Source organism: Podarcis tiliguerta, assembly GCF_965153285.1.
Source record: "Podarcis tiliguerta genome assembly, chromosome: 2".
NCBI lineage: Eukaryota > Metazoa > Chordata > Lepidosauria > Squamata > Lacertidae > Podarcis > Podarcis tiliguerta.
The window spans coordinates 13,800,134-13,827,361 of NC_139535.1; the positions used below are offsets into that span (position 1 = coordinate 13,800,134).

Genomic DNA, 27,228 nt, shown 5'->3' on the forward strand with positions numbered 1-27,228 from the left:
TTCGTACTTTTTATTTTTCAATAAAGAATATATATATATATATATATATATATATATATATATATATATATATATAACTTCACATGCTGACACAGGATTATATCCAAGGTAAGTTAAAACCACTTAGCAGTGTACCTGTTCCGCTGGTGAAATGTTTAGTTTAATGTTTATTGCTGGAAGAAGAAGAAGAAGAAGAAGAAGAAGAAGAAGAAGAAGAAGAAGAAGAAGAAGAATAGGAGGAGGAGGAGGAGGAGGAGTTTGGACTTGATACTCCACCTTTCACTCCCCTTAAGGAGTCTCAAAGCGGCTCACAATCTCCTTTCCCTTCCTCCCCCACAACAAACACTCTGTGAGGTGAGTGGGGCTGAGAGACTTCAGAGAAGTGTGAGTAGCCCAAGGTCACCCAGCAGCTGCATGTGGAGGAGCGGAGACGCGAACCTGGTTCCCCAGATTACGAGTCTATCGCTCTTAACCACACTTTCCTCCCCTCCCTTCCCCCCCCCCCATTTTTTCCAGGCATTTTTAAAGCTCTGTGTCTGAGCTCCACCCCACCCCCCACCCGGAGCTTTTCCTACAAAAACCTGCTTTTTAAAGCTGAAGCACAACAATGGCAATTTCTGGTTTTCTGCGGATTACAGTTTGCTCTGATTCGACAGTAAATAGCAGGTTTTCGTTGAGGGAAAAGGGGAGCTCGGACAAAGAGCTTCAAAGTGCACACCTGTGTGCGGAAGGACCAAGGCAAAAGATACGTGTGGCTAAGCCCCAACTGTTAACAGTACAACCGCTCCCGAAATCCTGATGCTGAAAGGATGGCCTCCCTAAATATTCGACATGAGACCAGGCAGGAAACTGCTTCAAATGAAAAACAGACACAGATAATAAGATATCTTGCAGGAAGAATTGCTTTCTGTGCCTGATCCTTCCACCTACGAGCATTATGCAGAAATCTAGGGAAGGTTTGGCAAGGTGGAAAGTCTTCCCTGGAAGGACAGATAAAATCAGATGCCTGGAAAAAGTTAATGCCGGAGGGTCATAACAGCATACAAGCTCCACTGGGTGTGGTCCAGGGCTGGCTGACTCATTGGGCACCAAAGGCTTTCCTTCGCCACAGCAGGCATCTCTCATTAGGTCCTGACATTCACATAGACTTGTGATGTGCCGTCCAACTTGGAAACATCTGTGAAATGACAGAGAGATGAGTCATTCTGTTTTTCACCTGTTTACGCTCTGGGCTTCACAATCAAAATCCCGCGCAAGGTAATTATATCAAAACAAGGGGTGTTTGCCACAGCCAGAATCAATTACGCAATTGGTTGTGTTTGCTTAGTTTGCAAAATGCATTACAGTGGTACCTCGGGTTACAGACGCTTCAGGCTACAGATGCTTCAGGTTACAGACTCCGCTAACTCAGAAATAGTACCTTGAGTTAAGAACTTTACCTCAGGACGAGAACAGAAACCGTGTTCCGGCGGTGCCGCGGCAGCGGGAGGCCCCATTAGCTAAAGTGGTACCTCAGGTTAAGAACAGTTTCAGGTTAAGAACGGACCTCCAGAACGAATTAAGTTCTTAACCTGAGGCACCACTGTATTCTGCTCAGAATTTGGGGGAGGGATAATCATCTATTATCTGCTTCCGTTTTGAAAAGAAAAAGAAAACGTTTCTCTGATGTTTCTCTCAGTGCTGAATTCTGATCACAAATTTTACATCCGCTGTGCGATGGAATTGCAGAACTCACAGAGACACAGAAACTAAAACATTTCTGCTCTCAAAAACCCTCTAACGAAACACGCAGCGTGGCTCACAGGCAGACACAGAAACAATAAACTATTATCCTACCCCAGGCATGCAGATCCACACCACGTATTCAAACCGCATGATTTCCCCCAAAGAATCCTGGGAACTGTATAGTTCCAAGCTACAAATCTCAGTACCCTTGACAAATTACAGTTCCCAGGATTCTTTGGGGGAAGAAGCTATGTGCTTGAAAAGTATGAAGTATGCTTGAGTCTAGGGACACGGGTGGCACTATGGGTTAAACCACAGAGCCTAGGGCTTGCTGATCAGAAGGTCGACGGTTCAAATCCCCGCGACGGGGTGAGCTCCCATTGCTCGGTCCCTGCTCCTGCCAACCAAGCAGTTGAAAAGCATGCCAGTGCAAGTAGATAAATAGGTACCGCTCCGGCAGGAAGATAAACGACAGGAAGGTAAACGGTGCACTGCTCTGGTCAGGGGTCCCTTTACCTTTACCTATGCTTGAGTCTAGTTCACACAGAAAGCAGATGCAGTTCCTGAACAGGGCTCGGCCATTTCAGGGGGGGGGGACTGCGTAGCTGGACGCTCTCTCACTTAAAAAATAAACAAACTTGAGGAAAACCGTTTCTAGGATAAGCCCTCACTATTTTTAGTTCTGTATGTGCTGTGATTTATTTATTTATGCATGCCCCTATCTGCAATCTGGCACACAGCACAGTGCAAGGACAATTTCACCACCTCATCAGTTATTTGTGCATAGTTGGTCTGACTTGCCAAACACTCCCACCTATTGGATCACAAAATTATGGCACCCAATACTTCTCTCTCGCCCCCCCCCCCTCTTTAGCAGAAGAAGCAGGAAGACTCCCGCATGTAGCAGTGGAGCATGGAAAACTGCCTTATACCAAGTCAGACAATTTGGTCCATCTAGAGCAGGACTTTCTACCCTGACCGGCAGTTCCTCTACGGGGTTTCAGGCAGGGGGTCTCTGCCAGTCCTACCTGCAGACGCAAAAGAATGAACCCAGGATCTTCGACTCAACGAACACTGGGATTTGGCAGTACCCCAGGGCTGGCGGACCACATTTGGAAATGAGTGAAACAATAAGCATGTTCATTGAAAGAGCTCCCTGCACAGAGGGTAAAATTCCTCTGTCTTCCATCCTACCTTTGGACTGTTAGGATATTGATGTTCCGCTCCACCTTAAGAGGAACAGATACAGTGGTACCTCGGGTTAAGTACTTAATTCGTTCCGGAGGTCCATACTCAACCTGACACTGTTCTTAACCTGAAGCACCACTTTAGCTAATGGGGCCTCCTACTGCTGCCGCGTCGCCGGAGCACAATTTCTGTTCTCATCCTGAAGCAAAGTTCTTAACCTGAAGCACTATTTCTGGGTTAGCGGAGTCTGTAACCTGAAGCGTATGTAACCTGAAGCATATGTAACCCGAGGTACCACTGTATGTGGAGTTGTTGTATGTCACATGTCTGTTTACTTCCAGCACAATCTGCTGGGAACTTCCGTTGTATATTGCTTTCGCAATGCTGCTGTTTTGCTTGGACACGGAGGGAAGAAGACATGTTTTCCCTTTGTCCTGCTGCTGAATAAATGCTGTAAATATGCTTACACATGTTTCTGTCCGCTACTTCCGCTGCAAAGAGTTCTTATCTCTGCTGGATTGCGTGCTCAGTCTCTCAAGGTTTCTGAGGCTTGAGTCGCAGTTTTGATGCTGTTCTGAGAACCAGAGTTTTGCCCGGCTGCCAGCCAGTGGCTGGAGCCAGCTGTGGGCCTGCCAATTGCCCCTGTCTCCCAGCTGCATCCCAACAACAGGGTTATGGGCCCAGATCCACAGCGCTTACACAAGCGTAAGGCTGCTAATGGCTGCAATCCGACCCGGCAGAGACAGAGGTATGTGAAGCGAATCGTCCCGGCTGAGGCTAGAGGGCTTTTGATGTCCGTGCCAAGACGCAATTAGGCCGAAGTTAAGCAGGCCTCGTACTGCGAGGCTCAACCCACAACCCTCCCTGCTCCAACTCACTAGACCTCTCCCCTAGCCAACCCAGAATTCCTTGCTCCAGCTGAATTTCCAGCCACACTTTCCTTTGCACTTTCCACCCCAAATAATAATAATAATAACAACAACAACAATAATGTTTACCGTATTTTTCCATGTATAACACACCCCCATGTATAAGACGCCCCCTATTTTGGGGGACTCCAAATTAAGAGAAGGGATGCAGGTGGCACTGTGGGTTAAAACCACAGAGCCTAGGACTTGCCGATCAGAAGGTCGGCGGTTCGAATCCCCGCAACGGGGTGAGCTCCCATTGCTCGGTCCCTGCTCTGGAGATGGCCCAGAGTTGTTCAGCTTTTTTTACGGGGGGTGGCCCAGACATTCTGCAGCTTTTTGGGGGGGGGGTTGCCAAAAACCGCTCACCTGACTGACATATGCTGCCACTAGCACATGTCGCAAAAGCCACCTATCGTCTGTCCCCTCGCTGGCAGAAGCTGCCAATCGCCCACCCAATTGACAGCTAATCAACAACAGCCCTTGCCACAACCACCAATAACACGCCCAGTAGCCGCTGACAATCTCCAGTTTGCAGCAGCAACAAATGACACACACCCTATACACTATCTGGGTATAAGACAACCCCCAGTTCTTAACATTATTTTTTAATTTTAAAAACCCTCGTCTTATACAGTCATATCTCGGGTTGAAGTAGCTTCGGGAAGAATATTTTCAGGTTGCGCTCCACATTACTTCCAGGTTTCGCCGCATGTGCAGACGGTCAAAATGACATCACGCACATGCGTGGAAGCGGCGAATCGCAACCCATGTGTGCACAGACGCACGGACGCGGGTTGCGTTCGTTTCAGGATGCAAACGGGGCTCCGGAATGGATCCCATTCGCATCCAGAGGTACCACTGTGCATGGAAAAGTATGGTACCATATTTTTTGCTCTATAAGACTCACCTTTTCCCTTCTAAAAAGTAAGGGGAAATGTGTGTGCGTCTTATGGAGCGAATGCAGGCTGTGCAGCTATCACAGAAGCCAGAACAGCAAGAGGGGTCGCTGCTTTCACTGCATAGCGATCCCTCTTGCTGTTCTGGCTTCTGAGATTCAGAATATTTTTTTCCTTGTTTTCCTCCTCCAAAAACTAGGTGCGTCTTGTGGTCTGGTGCGTCTTATAGAGCGAAAAATAGGGTATATGCCAACCATCTGATCGGGTTGTCCCAGCCACTGTGCCAGGCTGCCCAACAAAATATTAAAGGTATTTAATATTAAAGGGCCAGTCATGACAGACTCTAGGGTTGTGCGCCCATCTCACTCAAGAGGCCAGGGGCCAGCGCTGTCCGGAGACACTTCCGGGTCACGTGGCCAGCGTGACATCGCTGCTCTGGCAAGCCAGAGCCACACACGGAAACGCCGTTTACCTTCCCACTAGTAAGCGGTCCCTATTTATCTACTTGCACCTGGGGGTGCTTTCGAACTGCTAGGTTGGCAGGCGCTGGGACCGAGCAACGGGAGCGCACCCCGCCGCGGGGATTCGAACCGCCGACCTTTCGAGCGGCAAGCCCTAGGCGCTGAGGCTTTTACCCACAGCGCCACCCGCGTCCCGACAAAATATTACAAACACTATAACTAAAATAACATATTGTAATGCCCACAAAATATATTTTTTCCTGTTTTGTTTTGTTTTCCAAATGGGTAGTATTTCTTGCTGCTGCTTCTTATTTGTGTCTTACTCTGCGCACTTGTAATTTTGCACTTTTTGCTTTTCAATAAAGAATTAAAAACAAAAGCACAATAAATGTCAAACGTTAAAAACTTCCCTGCCTTCAGATGTTGAAACATCCCTGAATGTAGGCACAGAAGCCAGGGGACCTCCAAGCACGTACCTTTCCTGAGCTGCTCAAGGTGGGCTGGATGCTTCTGGCTGCAAGGAGAGATGGGAAAGATTGAAAACAGAAATGCAGGTTGCCGTCCGGTGTCACCCACTGGCCAGCAGGGCAACTTCCAACAGTACTCAGACTTCCTGTCTCACGTTCACTCAGACACTCACATGATCTACACAAAACATAGTACAACAGTACCGCTAGCTGGAGCAGCTCGGATAGATAAAAATCCTAACAGTCACATAGGTCTCATGCTCGCCATACATTAAAAAATAGCTGTCAACATTTCTCTTTTTTAAAAAGGGAAATTCCCTTATTCCGAATAGGATTCCTCGCAAGAAAAGGGAAAAGTTGACAGCTATGCATTAAAAACACATTTACGGTGGTACCTCAGGTTACAGACGCTTCAGGTTACAGATGCAGAACTAGTACCTCGGGTTAAGAACTTTGCTTCAGGATGAGGACAGAAATCGTGACCCCGTCGGCGCGCTGACAGCAGGAGGCCCCATTAGCTAAAGTGGTGCTTCAGGTTAAGAATAGTTTCAGGTTAAGAACGGACCTCCGGAACGAATTAAGTACTTAACCCGAGGTACCACTGTAATTAATATGGACATAATATTTGATAAAGAATTAAAGGAACGATGGAAATTAAAACCTCACACAGGAAGAAGAAAGGAGAACTTCATTTGCGAACTTACAAACTACTATATGTGTTATTGCAAATTGAAGTTAATTATTGTAGCTGTGGTATAAGGGTTTTTATCAATAATGGATTGTATTTGGTTTGAGCGATAGTCTGGAGGCAGATTTAAAAGGAATCTGACCTTGACGTACAACACGTTGGAAGCCACACAAAATTTATAATTGGCTATGTGATTGATTTGTATTTGCCCAAATCTGGACGGGAAATCATTGCCGCACACTTGAAACGGTCCAGTCTAAATTTTTAAGACAGATTCTAGCCGTTCCATCATGCGTACCAAATGCGGCCCTACGGCTGGAGACTGGCCTCCTCTCCGTCGAGATCCGGACCTGGATAAGAACATTCAACTATTGGCTTCGTTTAAATTTAAACCCATCCGGACTATTACCTCTAGTAGCACGAGATGCTCATAGAAGTCGGTGGTCCAAAGTAGTGCATCAAAAACTACTTACATGTGGCCTACAAGCACAGCATCTTCTGAAAATGGGTCTCCCCAAGGCAAAAACCATTATTGATCAGCGCATGAAGGATATTGAGCAGCAGAATAATCTGGCCTATATTAAGAAATTTAGTGCTTGGTACGCTTATCTGCCCCCTTCCCATTTTGATTTTTGGGCACCTTATTTGTCTACCTTAACCATTCCAAAACTTAGGCGGGCCTTTACACTGGCCAGACTAAATATGTTACCGTCAGCTGTTCTTGAAGGTAGATATCAAAAAATTCCATTTGAGAACCGGCTCTGCCCCTGTGGAGCTGGCTATGTATTTGAATTGGTATTGCTGTTTGGTATTAATATAACATGGCACATATTGGATTTTTTGTGACTGAAAATTAATTAAATTTTTTTAAAAACAAAAATCAATAAATGTGTGTTAAATGCAGGGTGTGGGTTGAAGTGGCCTGTGTCTGGTGTCCAATAGGGACTGGAAAGCTGTGGCCCAGAAGCTGATTGCAGGCCTTTCTGTGTGGCCCTCAGCACTCTCCCTAGGCTGCCACCCCCTCACCAGTCCTGATTCGGACCCCAGGTGGCTGGGATGCTCCCTTGAACTCGGGTGAGGCCTCTTCCCTCTTTCAGTGGAGGCCACCGTGGGGTGCAGGGGTGAGGACATCAGCTAGCCTCCTGTGGTAAAATGTACATTTCTTGAGATGCCCATTTTTGCCTCCAGCCCTGCCTACCACTGAATAGGAACAACATTTGTGCCTTTTCCTCCTTCCTGCTCCAGCCCCTGGATCACTTTGTCCGGCTTTTTCTGCACCTTTCCCAACTCTGCAATTCCCTTTTTGAGATGCTGTGATCAGACCCATATATGCTTTTTCCAAACGTGGTAGCCACAGAGATTTGGTGTGACAGTTTCATATTTTTTTTATCCTTTTCTTTCTTACATTTCATGCAAGTTCCCTGAGTCAGCTCGCAATCTTGCTCCTCGCTGGGTCCTTCAGACCAGCTATCTGCCTTTTTTTGGGGGGGGGGGAATTACCGTTAATAAACCAACACAAGGACACTTACCTGTTTACACACCCACTCTTCACCTGTGCACTCAAAACACACAAATGCTTTGCAGAGGTGGTGACGTCCCAGGTGCTGGCCAGTAGCCACTCTCCGCAGCTAACTTTTCCTGGCTCAAACCAACCGTGTTGGGAATGAGCAGAACTGGTTCTACAGGACTTAATGCAGCTCGGGAAAAGTTTCGTTTGTATTGAATGCAATGAGGACTCTTTGAAACCAGCCCCGCTTGGTTTCCTAGCTCTGTACCATCTTTTCTGACCAACAACAACTCCCTACGACCTCGATCCAAGGTCTTCCCTTCCTCTTGATGCTCACCAGCCTGGTCAGGACAATTCTCCACTTACCGACAGCTTCTCCATAGCAGCACTCCCAGCACGAATATGATTAGAGACTGCAGCGTGACACAAACAGCCAGCGGGATCCAGGTGCCCCCATTTCCTTCACTTTCTGGACATGGAGGCGTTGAGCAACCTTTTACTTTTCCTACAGGAGAGAACAAGACCATGAAATCCTGGCTCCAGCTTCTCCCCCACAGTGCACCAGAGAAGGTTTCCAACCTTTTGATTCCCAAAATGTTGGTACAGTGATACCTCGGGTTACAGACGCTTCAGGTTACAGACACTTCAGGTTACAGACTCCGCTAACCCAGAAATAGTCCCTCAGGTTAAGAACTTTACCTCAGGATGAGAACAGAAATCGCACAGGGGCAGCAGGAGGCCCCATTAGCTAAAGTGGTACCTCAGGTTAAGATTAGTTTCAGGTTAAGAACGGACCTCCAGAACAAATTAAGTTCTTAACCCGAGGTACCACTGTACTAGAGTGTCAGGATCAGGTCAGCGATAAAATGCCCAGTGCCTTAGAAGTTAACTCTCTATTCAAAGAAACCAGAACAGTGCAGGCCTTGGGATCACAGCAACTCTTCCCAGTAGGGAGTGAATGTCCCCACCTTCCCACCGCTCTCTACAGCTCCTCTCCCGGGTCTTTCCCCAACAACCTGAGGCTCCTTCATCTTCTCTCTCGTTGTTCTTCCCACTTCATGCCTCTTCTGGTCCTGAGAGACCAGGGGGAAGATGAGCTTGTCACAGCAGGAGAGGGAGTTTCCTTGGCTTCTTCACCACTCTGCCTCTTTGCCCCCTTCCTCTCCAGCCTCCGCTTCTGCCTCTGATTCTGGGCTGCTCTCTGCCACAGACTCTCCCTGCTCACTAAACCCTGTTACCTTTTCAGCTTCCCACACCTCCGCCTCCCAGTCTTCCCCTTCTGACTGCTCACCGTTGTCCCACCACCAAGCCTCTGTGTCATGCGTGGAGAGTCTGCCTCCCCCTTTGGTAACTTCACAGATAACGATTATCGAGCAGTTTATATTGTACAGTCCTTTTTATTCAGGCATCAGGCTGCAAGCAAAAATCCACTTCCTTCCACAAAGAGAGCAGTTGGCTACTCCAATTCTTCCCCCTTCCATCTTCGGCAACATCCTGTTCACCAACAGGAAGTTCCTCCTCCTCCTCTTTATTCTCTTTGTTCTCTAATACATTCGGATCTCCTAGTTCGTGGAGAGGGAGGGTCCTGCACAGTCTCGAATAACCTCTCTGCTCTCTGTACCCTCCCTTCTGTTTCTCTTGTCATTATCTCGCAGCTAGGCAACTCCTGTCTAATCTGCTCTGTGTCTGTGTCTCCCTCTGCTTCTGAGACTGCTGGAAACAAGAGAGGGCGAGGCTCCCCTCAGCTCCTCTTTTGAGGGAAGCTGATCTGCCTGAGCATGCATCCCCCAATCCTCTGCTTCAGACCTTTCCCTGACACTCTGGCTCTGAGCCTTCTTCCCCAGGGGGTTGCCCAGCTGATGCCGCCCATCAATCCTCTTTACCCAGCCAGTATATGACATCGAGCAGGGAACAGCGTAGGAAGCTGCCTTACACTAGGGTTACCAGACGTCCCCATTTCCCGGGGATTTGCAGATAAGTCCCAGGACAAATTCCATCCCCGGAATGTCCCCAGATTTCATCTAATGTCCCCGGGAAACGCAGCAGCGGCAGTCTCAGCAGCCCGGAGCAGTTGGCTCTGGCTGGCTTCTGGAGCTGCTCGGAAGTCCCCATATGATGGTGGTGCAGGGGCTCGAAGATGCAGCTTCCGGGCTGCCTCCACCTTCCCTGGCCCCAGCAACTGAGCTACGAAGGGACGCTTCATGCCGCCTATTGGAGCAGCCTCCCAAGTCCTACTTGCGTGCAAGCAGGAGTGGGGCAGGGATCTCTCAGCTGTGAAGGCAGACTTCACGCTGCCTGTCAGAGCTTATGTGCGAGCAGGAGGGGGCAGGGATCTCTCAGTTAGGCAACGGGAAGCTTCCCTTCCCAGCTGAGGGCTCCCTGGCCCCTCCTGCTTGCACGCAAGTTGGAACAGGATTGGGGCTGCTCTGATGGGAAGGGAGGCATTGCACTGCCTTCCCCACCCCCTCCTGCTTGCATGCAAGTAGGAGCTGGGATGGGACTGCTCCGAAAGGCAGTGTGAAGCCTCCCTTCTCAGCTGAGGGATTCCCGCCCCCCAGTGGCGTAGCGTGGGGGGTGCAGGGGGGGCCGGCCGCACCGGGCGCAACATCTGGGGGGGGGCGCTCGCACTCGCAGCTCTCTGCCCCTACCTGGCTCACTCACTCTCTCTCACTGCAGTACTGGCTGTGCGAATCCGATCCGAGCCGCCGGGTCGCCGCCCACTGTGGAGGAGAGGGTGCCAGGCGTGCGGTGCGGTGAGAGAGCAAGGGACTATCTGGGGGAGGGACAGTGCAGCCGGGGGGGCGCAAATTACTTGCCTTGCCCTGGGTGCTGACAACCCACGCTACGCCACTGCCGCCCCCCTCCTGCTTGCATGCAAGCAGGAATGGGATTGGGGCTGCTTTGATGGGAAGGGAGGCATCCTGCTTCTTGAGTCTCACCACACTCCTCCGCCTTCCATGCCTGACCCACCGTGCACCGCTTCCCCACCACCACCACCACCACCATCAAAGAGCCTGGGGCTGCCCAGGCTCCTGGAGAAAGGAGATAGAACCCCGGAGGAAGGTGAAACGTGGTAGTTGAGGTCAAGGCGGCGGCCCCTCTGCCGCCGCTATCGCTGCAGCATCAACGCCCTGAATGTGTAGTAATTAAAGTGTCCCCGGATTCATTGAAAAAAAATCTGGTAACCTTACCTTACACCAAGTTAGATCATTGGTCCACTTAGCTTAGTACTGTCTACACTGGCTGGCGGCAGCAGGTTTCAGGCAGGGGACAGTCCTATTCCTATCTGGTGACTAAACCTGGGACCTTCTGCATGCAAAGCAGGCGCTCTGGTTACTGAGCTAGGGGATCCTTTCCAGAATACCGGTACTATTAAACAATACAGCGTTGACCAGCTGATGCATTAGTGGGGGACACTATTCAAGCATTGCATCTAGATGTCTTTTTTATTGTGCATTAATGGTGATTTGTGCTCATGGTAGTTTTGAAGTAGTTCTATATTATCCTGCTCTCACTACAGCTTGCACCTGCAAAGGTTTTGGGACGCGCACTTTCCTGATAAAATCCCATTAACTTTTCATATCACGAACATTCCAGAGGTTTTGTTTTGTCCCGTTTTGTTGTGCTGTAATTCAAAAGTGCACCTCTAGATGGCAATGGCACCATAAGCAATGCTACTAGCAGAACGCTGCAGAACTAACAAAGCAGAATTATGTGTGGATGGTCTGGAATAAATCTAACCGAATGCAAGATGGCTACATACACACCAAGTGCAGGTAACTTGCAACTTATGCACATTTAACTTGTGCACATGCAGCTTCATGCACTTGGCGGGAAAAATAAAAAGTAAAGGGGTTCAGAAAGTGTGTGAGCGTCCAGGGGAAAAGACCTTTGCAATCCCACCCACCACTGAATACAAACAATTTTTGCTTTACATGCTAACCTCCGGGATCCTCCAGAAAAACAATGTCTCAAAGGACCTGTTGATGGCATTTTACCATTGTACTGTGGAGAGACTATAAGCTGTGTGTGTGGTTTGGGAGCTGCACGGCCAGGGGAAAAACAATGCTGTCCAGGGTTGTAAAGACTGCAGAGAGAATAATTGGGTGCACTCTTCCCACCTTGGATCAAATCTATGCTGCCAGGTGCCATAAGAAAGCTGCAGAGATAGCGCAGGACAGTGCGCACCCTGGAAATGATCTCTTTCAGCTTCTGCCTTCTGGAAGAAGCTACAGGGTTATTAAGATTAGGACTAGCCGCCTGAGAAACAGTTTCTACGCAAATGCAATTCTGGTTCGAAACGCAGCATAAGGAGTCTCTATAGTATATTGTATTTTAAAATGGGGTTTCAGAGTTTTTAGGGGGTTTTGAACGTTTTATGTAGATTTTTTAAATTTCATTGTTCTGTATGGGACAGCGACAACAAAGATATTGTATCGTATCATATCGTATCGTAACCCCGGAACGCAATCCCCGCCCAAGTTGAGAGTCACCTATATTTAAAGCACATTCCTACCGCAAGAATCCTGCGAACAGTAGTTTGCCCCTCACAAAGCTGTATTTCTCAGCACCCTTAAAAAACTACAGTTCCCAACATTCTCTGGGGGGTGTGGAAATCTGCTTTAAATGTAAGATGTGCAAGCAGCCTATTATTGCACCAATAAAGGTAAAAGGTAAAGGTAAAGGATGTCTGGATGGTTAAGTCCAGTCAAAGGTGACCATGGGGTTGCGGTGCTCATCTCGCTTCCAGCCCTAGGGAGCTGGTGTTTGTCCACACACAGCTTTCTGGGTCATGTGGCCAGCATGAGTAAACCACTTCTGGTGTAACGAGACACCGTGACGGAAGCCAGAGCACACAGAAACACCATTTACCTTCCCGCTGCAGTGGTACCTATTTATCTACTTGCACTGCTTTCGAACTGCTAGGTTGGCAGGAGCAGGAACCAAGCAACGGGTGCTCACCCCGTCACGCAGATTCAAACCGCCGACCTTCTGATCGGCAAGCCCAAGAGGCTCAGTGGTTTAGACCACAGCGCCACCTGCTGTTATTGCAACAATAACATATTGCAATCTGCAGCCGTGCAGGCATGTAGCCTTTGAAACACACAGGAGTAATTTCTTCAGAGGGCGCTTTTGTACACAGCGGTTTGCGACTGTACGCACCTTTGTGCGATAACATCGCCTAAAGCAGCAGCTACTTTCTGTGTCGTCTGTACACAGACTTAGGTGTGTTTTCAAACGAGGCTCTGTGTTTCCCTCCCCTCAGTTAGCGATTCCACAGCCCTTTCAAATATATGCACACAGTCCAGTGGCGTAGCGTGGGGGGTGCAGGGGGGGCCGGCCGCACCGGGCGCAACATCTGGGGGGGGGGCGCGCTCGCACTCGCAGCTCTCTGCCCCTACCTGGCTCACTCACTCTCTCTCACTGCAGTGCTGGCTGTGCGAATCCGATCCGAGCCGCCGGGTCGCCGCCCACTGTGGAGGGGAGGGTGCCAGGCGTGCGGTGCGGTGCAGAGAGAGAGCGAGGGACTATCTGGGGGAGGGACAGTGCAGTGGGGGGGGCGCAAATTACTTGCCTTGCCCCGGGTTAGGGGGCGCAAATTACTTGCCTTGCCCCGGGTGCTGACAACCCACGCTACGCCACTGACACAGTCGTCACTATTTCAGAACTTTAGTTACCCCCTCCCTAGAGAGCAGATTCCCTGCAAAGTAGCCCAAATGCCTTGAAAGCCCCTTACCTGGAGGAGAGGGCAGCCAACCGCAGCAGCCGCACAGATCCTGTTCCTTCCCAGTCAAACGGAAGGTGATCTCTTGCTTCTCAGCAAAGCTGCACTTCACTCTTCTCTCTTTGGTCTCCTTCCCTTCCCTCAAGCAAATGTGGAGCTGAGATGCCCTGTGACCTTTGAAGATGTTGTAGTCTCTCTCCTTCTCACCTTGCTGGAGAGCCCTCTTGCCTTCCCACCAGCTCACCACATTATCGTCTAATTTCTTGCTCGAGACAGAGCAGCTCAGGACGTAGCACACGAGATCAGACCGTCTGCTCTCCAGCATCCGCTTAGTGCCTGGAGGGGAAAGAAGCATCTCTGGTGTGCCATGTTCAATGCAAGAAGCATTTGGGACCGGGGCAGGAGGTGGGGTGGGCTTAGCGCCTTTCTCTTCATTGCCAGGGATCCAGGACTCGCTGATTCAGAGACAGGAGGCTCCGCCAGGGTAGGGCTGGCCTAGCCAACTCATTCTCCCACCAATGGCAGCGGTTATTGGGAACAGGGAACGTAGGAAGCGGCCTTAGAACGAGTCAAGGCATCAGTCCATTTGGTTCAGCATCACCTACACTGACTGCCAGAGCCGGCCCTATGATGAGGCCTGGAAACGATGCCTTATGAGGAACGGCTAAGGGAGCTGGGCATGTTTAGCCTGGAGAAGAGGAGGTTAAGGGGTGATATGATAGCCATGTTCAAATATATAAAAGGATGTCACATAGAGGAGGGAGAAAGGTTGTTTTCTGCTGCTCCAGAGAAGCGGACACGGAGCAATGGATCCAAACTACAAGAAAGAAGATTCCACCTAAACATTAGGAAGAACTTCCTGACAGTAAGAGCTGTTTGACAGTGGAATTTGCTGCCAAGGAGTGTGGTGGAGTCTCCTTCTTTGGAGGTCTTTAAGCAGAGGCTTGACAACCATATGTCAGGAGTGCTCTGGTGGTGTTTCCTGCTTGGCAGGGGGTTGGACTCGATGGCCCTTGTGGTCTCTTCCAACACTATGATTCTATGAGACAGAGCGGGGCAGCCGCCTTAGGCGGCAGATGCTGAGAGGTGCAGAGCAGAGAGCGTTGTTGTGCCACTTTTCCTGCTCTGCCCAACCCCCTCCAGAGCTATCCTGCTGCCCTCAGGTGTGGCAGAGGCATAGGAACCAACTCCCAGGAGCTGAGGTCTCTTCACACACACCCAATAAAATATTTATATACAAGGACGATACAAGAATGGAGAATGAAACTGACAATGCGGAACTGGATAAACTAACTGGGAAAATTAGATATGTGCGAAACCAAAAGTTCATCGAAGACTGGGGAAAGTTTGTAGAATATCTGAAAAATGTATGTGATGTGCAAACAACGCTAGTGGGGTTTCAAGAAGCACTGTAAAAGTTAAGATGTATTGTTAAAAAGAAATAGAAGGGGGAGGGAAGACAAATGGCAATACAACGAAGGGAATGCGTACTGAAGAATAAATATGGATGATTGCCAGAGAAGCTGAAGGAAGTCCAAAAAGAATTAATTTGTTAAAATTTGGATAAAATTGTATACTTTTGTTGGAAAATTAATAAAAAATTATTGGGGGGGGGGAGAGAGAGCTGGACCATAAAGAAGGCTGATCGCCAAAGAACTGATGCTTTTGAATTATGGTGCTGGAGGAGACTCTTGAGAGTCCCATGGACTGCAAGAATATCAAACCTCTCCATTCTGAAGGAAATCAGCCCTGAGTGCTCACTGGAAGGACAGATCCTGAAGCTGAGGCTCCAATACTTTGGCCACCTCATGAGAAGAGAAGACTCCCTGGAAAAGACCCTGATGTTGGGAAAGATGGAGGGCACAAGGAGAAGGGGACGACAGAGGACGAGATGGGTTGGACAGTGTTCTTGAAGCTACGAACATGAGTTTGACCAAACTGCGGGGGGCAGTGGAAGACAGGAGTGCCTGGTGTGCTCTGGTCCATGGGGTCACGAAGAGTCGGACATGACTAAACAACAACAACAACAAACTGAATCTTGTGGCTGATTATGTGGGGTGGGCATTACCTTACTCCCCCGTCCCCCCTTTTTTTTTTAATTTTATTCAACTTGGCACCCCTGGGCAGAGGACAATGCCCTGTGTCCAGTTTCGTAGTAAGATTTAACTTCCAGCCTGGTAGGCTTCTGTACATTTAAGGAGGAGGGGAGGGACCATCTTGTCATTTGCTTCAGGCAGAAAAATGTCTTGGACTGGCCTTGCTGAATGGCAGCGGCACTCCTGGATTTCAGACAAGGGTTTTCCCCAGCCCTGCCTGGAGATGCCACAGACTGAACTGAACTACAGTCGTACGGCCCTCTAGAAAGGGCTCAGAATAAGATAGGAGCTGGGGATTCGTCAGTTTAAATGGATTTTATTATTTTTCCATAGGAGAAACAAAAGTCAAGGAAGAATTAGGAATCGACGAGATCAGAGATTCATTGAAGAATGGGAAAAATTCTCAGAATATATGCATAATTTAAGTGAAAAACAAATAATGCTTGTAACATTCAGAGAAGCTTTGTAAAAATGAAAGTTAAAATTATGAATTGAAAGCAGATTTAATTTAAGAAGTAGATATGAACCAAGAAATGTGTGGAAAATTGAGAAGGGAAGGAGTACCAGCCAAGTTTAGGGAAGTCAAAAAATGAGAGAATGGTTTTATAAATTGTTTGAATTGTATTAATTTGTCTTATTTGTAAACTGAATAAAAATTATATTTTTTTTTTTTAAAAAAAGAGAAACAAAAGTCATAAGTGCTCCATTTTATGTACTGAAGTTCTCATCCTGGGCCAGCAGGGGGATACTGTAGATAGTTTTCACTCAGGTCCACATATGCAAATAAGGGATTGAAAGTGACGTTCAGTGATTGGATAGTTACAGAAAATGGTTACTGTTGCGTTCTAGTGGAGCTCTATATAAGCAGGCTGGCTGAACCCTTCAGTTCAGTTCTGTTCTGGCCTGTGAATAAACAAGAGCTGTTTGAAGAATCGCTGTGTCGTCTGATATGTTCTCCCACAACTTAACACTCCACATATTAAGAAAACAGTAACAGGTATGGCAGGGACCCTAAGTGTGTTTTCAGTCTCATTTAACGCTGGTCCACTCACCTGTGGTGACCACCAGGTCGTAATAATTGACCGAGCTGCACCAGTATCTGCCGTGATCGCTGTCCGTCACATTGCTAAACTGAAGGGAGTCGTTTGGAAGCACGCTGAGGCGATCCCAGGCCTCTGGGAGACGAGTCACGGGGCCGTTCTCCCACTTGGAAAAGAGAAGGGTGGGTCCGCTTTGCTGAAGGTACCAGGATACTTCCCCACGTTTGCCAGGACATGGCAGCTCTGGCGAAGAGCCTTTCTCTGCATATATCACTTGTGGGGAGAGAAGGCTTTGTTAGGCCCCAGGAGGTTAGGAAGAAGAAGAAGAAGAAGAAGAAGAAGAAGAGGAGTTTGGATTTGATATCCCGCTTTATCACTACCCGAAGGAGTCTCAAAGGGGCTCACATTCTCCTTTCCCTTCCTCCCCCACAACAAACACTCTGTGAGGTGAGTGAGGCTGAGAGACTTCAGAGAAGTGTGACTGGCCCAAGGTCACCCAGCAGCTGCATGTGGAGGAGCAGGGAATCGAACCCGGTTGCCCAGATTGCAAGACTACCGCTCTTAACCACTATACCACACTGACAGGAGACACAAGAGAGACACCTCAGATGTTTTGGAACACAGCTCACATCACCCAACATGGCCAACAACAAAGGATTTTGGGAGTCTTCAGTCCAACACATCTGGAAGACACGCCATTGGAAACCCCATAACTGGCAGTGCCATATCTAACATTAGAAACAGAAGAATCATAGAATCATAGAGTTGGAAGAGACCACAAGGGCCATCGAGTCCAACCCCCTGCCAAGCAGGAAACACCATCAGAGCACTCCTGACATATGGTTGTCAAGCCTCTGCTTCAAGACCTCCAAAGAAGGAGACTCCACCACACTCCTTGGCAGCAAATCCCACTGTCGAGCAGCTCTTACTGTCAGGAAGTTCTTCCTAATGTTTAGGTGGAATCTTCTTTCTTGTAGTTTGGATCCATTGCTCCGTGTCCGCTTCTCTGGAGCAGCAGAAAACAACCTTTCTCCCTCCTCTATGTGACATCCTTTTATATATTTGAACATGGCTATCATATCACCCCTTAACCTCCTCTTCTCCAGGCTAAACATGCCCAGCTCCCTTAGCCGTTCCTCATAAGGCATCGTTTCCAGGCCTTTGACCATTTTGGTTGCCCTCCTCTGGACACGTTCCAGTTTGTCAGTGTCCTTCTTGAACTGTGGTGCCCAGAACTGGACACAGTACTCCAGGTGAGGTCTGACCAGAGCAGAATACAGTGGCACTATTACTTCCCTTGATCTAGATGCTATACTCCTATTGATGCAGCCCAGAATTGCATTGTTTGGAGTCATACCATTGGGTTTGGGTAGGGCGGAACAAGACATTCTCTTAAATTTTTATTTTTTTGGTCAGGCTCCCCCTGAACCGTTGGGGAATCTCAGCCCCTTCTCTGGACAACGTTAAGTGAGATGTCCTTCCACAAGTGGAGAATTTCAGCCGACACTATGGCTCCCACCCAACAGATTTTAAGGTTGTCATGGGCTTGGCCTCCACTCATTACAGCCCTCCTCGTTGAGCTTGTCACCTCCAACATCCACAACTATGCTCTAGCAACAGTGTTTTGTTCAGTATTACAGAGCCAAATCATTCAAACTGAGGGAATTTTTCAGAGAATATTCCCACCCCCTTGCCTTCCCAAGAACCGTTGAAGAAAAAACTCCCTCCCATTCCACCTACTTTGAGAACATTTGGCAAAAAGTTCCTCCCACACCCTCCGGCCAACTGAAAATAATGTGGAGAAACATGGAAGGCCATTTGCCCAGTGTGGTCCCCAGGATGAGCCTCAGCCATCCTATGAATAATTCATTCAAATTATACAACCAGTATCATTGAGTTAGGGACGCGGGTAGCACTGTGGGTTAAACCACAGAGCCTAGGACTTGCCGATCAGATGGTCGGTGGTTCGAATCCCTGTGACGGGGTGAGCTCCCGATGCTCAGTCCTTGCTCCTGCCAACCTAGCAGTTCAAAAGCACCTCAAAGTGCAAGTAGATAAATAGGTACCACTCTGGTGGGAAGGTAAGCGGCTTAGTCATGCTGGCCACATGACCCGGAAGCTGTATGCGGCTCCCTAGGCCAGTAAAGCGAGATGAACATCACAACCCCAGAGTCGGTCACGACTGGACCTAATGGTCAGGGGTCCCTTTACCTTTACCATTGAGTTGGAAGGGTTCCTATGGGCAAATTCAGAGCTAGAGCATCCACAGCAGCCTCTCCTTGAAGACATCTAACAAACTGCTCCCATTGCCAATTTTTTCCTAGCCTTAAAGAGTTTCTCCTACTGCTCAGCTTAAACCTACTCTCCTGCAACCTTAGGTCAAGTCCTGCCCTCCAAGGGCAGCAGAGAGCAGGTATTTGCCCTTTTCCACTTTGACGTGCTTTTGACCTGCTAAGTTGGCAGGAGCAGGGACCGAGCAACAGGAGCTCACCCCGTCACGGGGATTCGAACCGCCAACCTTCTGATCAGCAAGCCCTAGGTTCTGTGGTTTAACCCACAGCACCACCCACATCCGATGATGGAATAGGACGCCTCTATTTTCATCAGAAAAATGTTGGAGGGTATGCAATCTGGTCTCCTGCTAGCGTGTTTGCACCATGCCTCTCCCCTCCCAGTGAGCAACAGCGGCCCACCTGCCAGGAAGCTATCGCAGTACCCCCACCACACCCAGTAAGCTGTTTCTGACCTCTCCCCGGCAGAGCTGCCTGGCGCCGCCTCCACCCCCTCCAGTCCCAAACATATGCAAACCAGCCCATCACTTCTAGGCCTAGATTCATGGGTTTTCATCAACGCCATTACCAAAACAAATGCAATTCAGAAAGCGGGTGGGGAGAGGAATCTTACGTTCAGCACCGCCAAGCCGCAAGAAGATTGCAGCCAGAGCAGCAAGGGCCGCCTTGAAATTTTGAGGGCCGCCATCCATTTTGGAGGGGAGATGCTTCTGGCTGGACATTGCAGGCAGCAGAATGAGCTCTTCTAGCAGGGTTCTTCTTCTGGGTTGTTACTGTGGTGTTTTGTTGACTCATATGCTGTATTTATTTTATTTCTTTCAAACATAAACTGCTGAGGCGTCAAAGGAAGGCAAAGAATACAGGCATCAAGTCATATCTACATCCGACATACCCTGAGGGCACAGGGAGGCTGGCTTATCAATAAGGGCATGAATTTGTTTGTTGTGGGGAAGACGGAAGTAGCAAGAGGGAGAGGATATATAAAGAAAGACCATCAAATGTCCTGTGCAAGGAGTCCTGCTTGTTTGGAAGCCAGAATGGTGCTACAGTTAAGTGTTCGACTAGGACATGGGACTGCCAACCTAGCAGTTCGAAAGCACGTCAAAGTGCAAGTAGATAAATAGGTACCACTCTGGCGGGAAGGTAAACGGCGTTTCCGTGCGCTGCTCTGGTTCGCCAGAAGCGGCTTAGTCATGCTGGCAACATGACCTGGAAGCTGTACGCCGGCTCCCTCGGCCAATAAAGTGAGATGAGCGCCGCAACCCCAGAGACGGTCACGACTGGACCTAATGGTCAGGGGTCCCTTTACCTTTTAGGACATGGGAGCCCAAGGTTCCTCACTCCCCATAAAGATTACTGGTGACCTTGAGGCAGCCTAACCTACCTCAAAAGGTTGTTGTGACTGTGATTAGAAAGAAGTGGGATTTATTGACTGGGGAGGGGAGAGGAGGAAAACACTTCTTATGCTGCAAAAACTATTTATTTTGGAAGTAAGTCCTGCTAAAATCACAGAGCTTATTCCCAAGCTATCTGAAAGAGCACATTCCCTCATATAAATCTGCCCAGGCTTTGAGATCTTCAGGGGGGAGGCCCTTCTCTCAGTCCTGCCACCCTCACAGACATGCTCGGTGGGGACGCAGGATAGGGTCTTCTCAGTGGTAGCTCCCAGACTCTGGAACTCCCTCCCTGGAGAAGCTAGCCTGGCTCCCTCCTTGCCCTCCTTCCACCGGCGGGTGACTATCTTCTTGTTCCAAGAGGCTTGGGGGGGGGGGAGGAACGACTGCTTTTCGTGAGAGGGCTGCTACTATGCTGTTTCTATTGTAATTATTTGTGTGATTTTAATACAAATAGTTTTAATTCTACCAATGTTTGATTAAAAAATAATAATGATAGTTTTTCCTATGTTTTAGCAGTTCTTAAGATTTTTCAATAAAAAATACTTAAGTGAGGTTCTCCCCCCTCCCCCACAACACAAATCCTGGTTATTGTTTCCAACCCGCTTGTGAAGATTATCAGAGATCGCAAAGAAAGGAATATATGATAACAACAGGAAGATGAGGAAAGTAACAAAGAGACTATCTGGACAGAACTGGATAGAACTGTCTAATTAAAGCAGCAATATAAGTGATGTTTGGACCCTGTTTCGGAGCTTGTAGTATGGGTACCCCCAACAAAATTTTAAAAATCTGGCTGTTTTGGAACTAATAAAAATTATATTTAAAAAAAAAAAAACACAAATCCTGGTTACATCCATGCCTTGATTTCTATCCAGTGTAATAATAATAATAATAATAATAATCAGTGCCTTTTTTCTTTAAAAAAATGTTCAGGGGTACTCTCATTTTGACTCAAGAAAATCACCATTTTATAGCTCAAATCAGGAGCAATAAATACAGTAAATGGACAAAAGGACAAAAATTCACAAAATGTTTAGGGGTATGCGTACCCCTGTGCCGCCCCCCAGAAAAAAGCACTGATAATAATCATAACAACAATAATAATATTTGTGTAAATAAGGTTGGGACTGGACCGTATGCCTAAACATCCTCAGCAGGGTTGGAACTGAATCCCACTAAACTCAATAGGATTTATTCTCCAGCAAAATAGGGCTGCGGTTCCTTTAAGGGCTAGAGCGACGCGGACGCCCCCTTGCGTTAGCGGCCCTAGAAGGCAGAAGGGAAGAGCAGGCGCCGGAATCGCGTTCTGGAAAGAAAAGTGGGGAGGGGAGAGACCAGAAGTCTTTTGTCCCGGTTCCCTTCCTGTACGAAACCCGGAAATGTAGCTCCTCCCCACCCTCTCCCTGCCGGTGCCGTTTTGGCTTCAGGTCCGTCCCAAGATGGCGAAGCTGCTGAGCTGCGTTCTGGGCCCACGGCTGTACCGGGTCTACCGGGAGCGGGACCCCATCAGACCCCGTCGCCTCAGGGCCGAGGCAGAAGACACGTCGCAGGCCCCGCTAGAACCGTCTTGGGTGAGGTTTATAAACTCTTTTCTCTCCCACCCCCTCTCGGAGACTTGGTATCTCCCTCGTCGCCCTTTACATGCATAGGGTTGGGGGGCGAAACCATTACTCTGAAGGGGGTGGGCATTGCCCTGCTTTCCTTGATGTCATCATAGAGCAGCCTAAGTCTCATGGAGAGTCCGGGATACCAGTGGGCGATACCATTAGGATTGTGGGGGAAGAGGTATGAAAAAATCCAATTACTGAGCCCCTTATTTAAACATGGCACACGCCCATCGTGGACAATGTCATTACTGGAGGGTCTGGGGCCACCTTTCTGGGATGAGGCCATCATAAAACACGGGGGTGGGGATGGATTATTCCGGCCTTGAGGATATTTTCCAAAACAGTGGCTAGCCTTGAAGGAGGAATGGAGAGAGAACAATAGCTGGAATGTTGCATCTTTTTGTACAAGACCTCCTCTTCTGTTTCCCATTCCCTGTTCAAAATTAGCATTGCCACAACAATATCCTTACAGTTGCATTGCAAAGATCCAACAGGTGTAACTTTTTTTGACATTGCACTGTTGGGATGGAATAGGCTGCCCCTGATGAATACCTGCCTGGTGAAAATCTGTTTCTCTATTTTTAAAAAAGATAAGCCATGTATTTCGGTGTGAAATCCCTCAATGCACCTCTCATTTACAAGAAACAAATGGAAGCAATATTTTAAAATTTAAGAAAGGAAAAGCAGAGGGAATAAAAGGAAAACTAACAGCAGTTTCAAGCAGTCAGCGAGCTGGAATGGGAGTCAACGCCAAATGCCTGGCCTGGGGAAATTGAAGTGTCTGCACTTGGCCCCTGCAACCTTTCAAAGTTGGTGCATTTCCAGTATCTTAAGAGAGTTAATGTACTTGGCATCTGCAACCCTTTGAAGATGGTTCCTTTCCAATATCTTTAAAAGAGAGGGTTTTCTGTAGGCAGGCTGCCACCACAGTCCCCATCTGCCCAGATTCAGAAGATGGGGTACATGGAGCCAGGTCAGTGAGGAAGATCAGACAGGTTAGGAATATAGAAAGCTGCCCTATATAGTGGTACCTTGGGTTACATACGCTTCAGGTTACAGACTCCGCTAACCCAGAAATAGTGCTTCAGGATAAGAACAGAAATCGTGCTCCAGCGGCGTAGCAGCAGCAGGAGGCCCCATTAGCTAAAGTGGTGCTTCAGATTAAGAACAGTTTCAGGTTAAGAACAGACCTCCAGAACGAATTAAGTACTTAACCCAAGGTATCACTGTACTTAGTTAAAACCATTGGCTCATCTAACTCAGCCAGTGGGGCTAGGGAGGTGCTGATGGGAATTGCATCCCCAAATATATGGAGGGCACCAGGTTGACAAAAGCCAGTCCACACTTTGTAGCAAACACAGTCCAAGGTTTCAGGCAGTAGCGTTGCCCAGCGCTATCTGAAGATGCCAGCACTGAACCTTTCACATGCAAAGTTACAGTCCCTTGATTAGCTTCCATGAAACCCCAGGATTCCTGTTTGGAAATCACTGTCCTAGTTCATTACTGATGCCTGTCTGGGCAAACCTGTTGGGAGGAAAAGGCTGTATCGGTTACATGCTAGTAACACACACACAGCTTGCAGCATGGGAAATGGGAGAATCAGGTTGCTCAATATTTCCTGTACACAGCGTCCTTGTGTACATCACCACTGCCTTGTCTAGTGGGATAAGCAGATATTTTTGTTTCCAAGGCTGACTATATATTCTTCCTGGCACGCATGGCTGCAAGGCCGCATCTTCCTAAAGCTGTGCCTTAGTGGCCATTTTGCTTTTGACTTGAGTTTTGTACGGGGCCCTGCGTCAGGAGGGCCTAACCTGCATTCTTCCAGATGTTAGACTCCCAACTCCCATCATCCGCAGCCAGCACGGCCAGTGGTCAGGAACCAAAGCCTCATCTGAAGGCACATAAGGCCACCACCTTGTTGAAGCTAAGCAGGTTCCTGGGTGACTGAATTGGTAGAGAGAGTTTAGAAACTAGACCAATGCTTGGAGGTGGTGTTAGGCCGGGTGCAGGCCAATAAATAGAAGCTGAATCCTGTGAATATGTCTGTGTTCCATGTCCCGAGTTTTCAAGTCAGAGAGGTGGGGAGATTGCCTGTTCTGGACAGGGTTGCCCTTCCCGGGAAGGAGCAGGTCGGTCGCTGAGGGGTACCCCTAGATTTGGCACTTTTCACTGGACGCTCAGTGGGACGCGGGTGGCGCTGTGGGTTAAACCACAGAGCCTAGGGCTTGCTGATCAGAAGGTTGGCGGTTCAAATCCCTGCGACAGGGTGAGCTCCCGTAGCTCAGTCCCGGCTCCTGCAACCTAGCAGTTCGAAAGCACGTCAAAGTGCAAGTAGATAAATAGGTACTGCTCCGGCGGGAAGGTAAACGGCGTTTCCGTGCGCTGCTCTGGTTCGCCAGAAGTGGCTTAGTCATGCTGGCCACATGACCCGGAAGCTGTATGCCGGCTCCCTCGGCCAATAAAGCGAGATGAGCGCCGCAACCCCAGAGTCGGTCACGACTGGACCTAATGGTCAGGGGTCCCTTTACCTTTACCTTACTGGATGCTCAGGTGGCAGTGACTAGTAATGTCGTTCCAACTCTGGCCGTTTCGCCAGCCACAACCCCTTTTGGACAGAAATTACTTGGCCCCAGTACTCCATGCTCTGGTACCTTCCAGATTGGATTGTTGCCCTTGGCTCTGTGTGGAGCTACCCTTAAAGACAGCTCAGAAACTACAGCTGATTCAAAACGTAGCGGCCAACTCACTGGCTGGGGTTCCATTATGGATCTCGCACAAGCCCTGTCTTAAAAGAGCTATACTTGTTTCCAGTTCAAGGTGCTTGGCATTTAAAGCGCTAAACAACTTCGACCCCAGATTATCTAGAAGACCACCTCCTCCCATACAGACCTCCTCAGGTGTTAAGATCAGCAGAGGAGACCCTGCTAGTTGCTCCAGCACCTTCAGAAACTTTGTGGCTTTGGCCTAGGATAAGACTTTCTCTGTGGCAGCCCCTAAGTTGTGGAACTCCCTCCACACAGAGGTAATAAATAAAAATGGTGGCAGGTGGAGAACAACCAACATCTTCAGCGCTGTGTAAAGGTAAAGGTAAAGGTACCCCTGCCCGTACGGGCCAGTCTTGACAGACTCTAGGGTTGTGCGCCCATCTCACTCAAGAGGCCGGGGGCCAGCGCTGTCCGGAGACACTTCCGGGTCACGTGGCCAGCGTGACATTGCTGCTCTGGCGAGCCAGAGCCGCACACGAAAACGCCGTTTACCTTCCCGCTGGTAAGCGGTCCCTATTTATCTACTTGCACCCGAGAGTGCTTTCGAACTGCTAGGTTGGCAGGCGCTGGGACCGAACAACGGGAGCGCACCCCGCCGCGGGGATTCGAACCGCCGACCTCTTGATCGGCAAGCCCTAGGCGCTGAGGCTTTAACCCACAGCGCCACCCGCGTACCAAGTGGTTAATCTACCCACTAAAATATATTGAGTCATCACAATACCAAAGAGGGCGTACTTATTTGTAGATTCGCTGCTTTCTGTTTCACTTTTCATCCTCTCCTGTATTGTACAATTCTCATGCTTTGCAGCTTCCCAGAAATGCAGAATCGCACTTTGTGCTTCCTGCCTTCTCTCCTCACCCCCACGGCACCCTCAAATCTGCTCTGAAAGGTTGGCTGGAAACTTAGAGCAGGGGTTTTTTTGGGGGGGGGGTTGCTGGGAGAGAGAGGGGAAGTTCTGCTGTGCTCACAGAATTTGTTCTGCGTTTGCGACGACTTTGTTGGATGCAGCCCAGTCATTCCTGTCTGCCTCAAGAAGTGAGCTTAGCGCTTATTGAATGTGGAGAAACTCTGAGCTCTCCAGCCTCTCCCCAGCAAGGGAGCATTGAAGATGAAGAAACTTGCGCTCTGTATCCGTAAAAATCAAGCTTTGTCGAGGAAGAGCTACTAATCACATGTGGGCCCCGCCTTTCCGCCAGGGAGCAAAGGGCAGCATGCATGAGCTTAATCCCTTATCATTTAGAAGAGAACGCTTTGCACTTTCTTTAAGGCTGCAACAACAGCTTACTCACCTGCCTTGATCCTTGGCCGCTGCAGCATTGCACCATCCCATTGCTGGCAACTGGCTATACATTGCATGTGAAGCTGTGCAGTGTCGCTGGCTTGAGTTGCAATCCAGTCTGAGGAACCTTTGGCTCTCTGCATGTGCCGGAGCTGTAACTCCCATCATCCCTGCAATTGGGGCTGGCGGGAGTTGTAGTTCAGCCACACCTGGAGGGCCAGAAATTCCCCGGACTTGCGATACGTCATCGTGAAGAAGCTGGCGGCTAAACTCCCCAAATGGCTGCTCTGTTCGTAGGACAGCCTTCTCCCACAACCTGCTGCCCTCTGGACGTTTTAGGCTACAACTCCCACTAGTCCCAGTAGCCCCAAGCACTGGAGGGCTGGACCAGGTTGGGAAAGGCTGTCCCTGAGGAGCTGATCTCCTCCTTCAGCCCCTGTACCGTTCTGGGGGTTCTCCTGGGCCGATTGGGGAGCAGGGAGTCTCACTGCATGAGCAGGAATTGTGGCGCTGGCTTCCACTAGCACAGCAATTTAATTGACAGTGGCCCACGATAATTCCAACCCAAGGGGCACAGCTCCCAGGTCTGTGGGTTAGGCTTTTCAGACGGGTGTGTTTATTAAAACAGTCGTCCCATTATGCGATCTGCCCAGGAGCATACATTGGAGCGAGAGCTCAGGTTTTAGGTCCCTTCTGGATACTGTAGAGTGGTGCCCTGCAAGACGAATGCCTCGCAAGACGGAAAACCCGCTAGACGAAAGGGTTTTCCGTTTTCAGAGGTGCTTCGCAGGACGAATTTCTCTATGGGCTTGCTTCACAAGACGAAAATGTCTTGCGATTCTTGAGGGGTTTTTTCGCTCCCCACCCCCTTTTTCTAAGGCGTTAAGATGCTAATAGCCTTTTAGCAGCTAATCCCTTAAGCCGCTAATAGCCGCTAATAACCGCTAAACCGCTAATAGCGGTAATAGCGCTAATCCGCTAATAGGGTTGCTTTCAAGACGAAAAAACCGCTAGACGAAGAGACTCACGGAACAGATTAATTTCGTCTTGCGAGGCACCACTGTACTTTAGTATGCCTGAGTTATAAGAATTCTAAGGTCCCAAATATAAAATAAACGTTCATAAATGTACATAAGTATATTAATCACGTGTCTGAAATAGTACAGGGGAGCAATCCTGAA

General features: G+C 48.8%; 2 protein-coding genes across 2 annotated transcripts in view; one reads left to right on the forward strand and one right to left on the reverse strand.

The window, feature by feature from the left end:
• Nucleotides 1-838: 838 nt before the first annotated feature.
• LOC310670802 (lymphocyte antigen 6 complex locus protein G6f-like) lies at nt 839-20,707 on the reverse strand. Its single transcript, XM_083426557.1, has 6 exons — nt 19,609-20,707; nt 16,717-16,977; nt 13,581-13,904; nt 8,210-8,348; nt 5,658-5,695; nt 839-1,177 (listed from the first exon to the last, which is right to left on the reverse strand). The coding sequence occupies exons 1-6, from the start codon at nt 19,715-19,717 to the stop codon at nt 1,125-1,127; spliced, it is 924 nt and encodes a 307-aa protein (XP_083282683.1). The 5' UTR covers nt 19,718-20,707; the 3' UTR covers nt 839-1,124.
• Nucleotides 20,708-21,665: 958 nt separating this feature from the next.
• ABHD16A (abhydrolase domain containing 16A, phospholipase) overlaps nt 21,666-27,228 on the forward strand; it is a 37,295-nt gene continuing 31,732 nt past the window's right edge. The window contains exon 1 of the mRNA XM_083425804.1: nt 21,666-21,963. Coding sequence (XP_083281930.1) covers nt 21,832-21,963 — 132 coding nt within the window. The 5' untranslated portion in view covers nt 21,666-21,831. The remainder of the gene's footprint in view (nt 21,964-27,228) is intronic.

Coding starts and splice junctions, on each gene's coding strand:
- LOC310670802 (XM_083426557.1), bottom strand. CDS start 19,717: ATGTCCAGCCAGAAGCATCTCCCCTCCAAAATGGATGGCGGCCCTCAA. Junction 16,978..19,608: donor GCGGCTTGGCGGTGCTGAAC/GTAAGATTCCTC, acceptor TCTCCCCACAAG/TGATATATGCAGAGAAAGGC. Junction 13,905..16,716: donor CGACCTGGTGGTCACCACAG/GTGAGTGGACCA, acceptor TTTCCCCTCCAG/GCACTAAGCGGATGCTGGAG.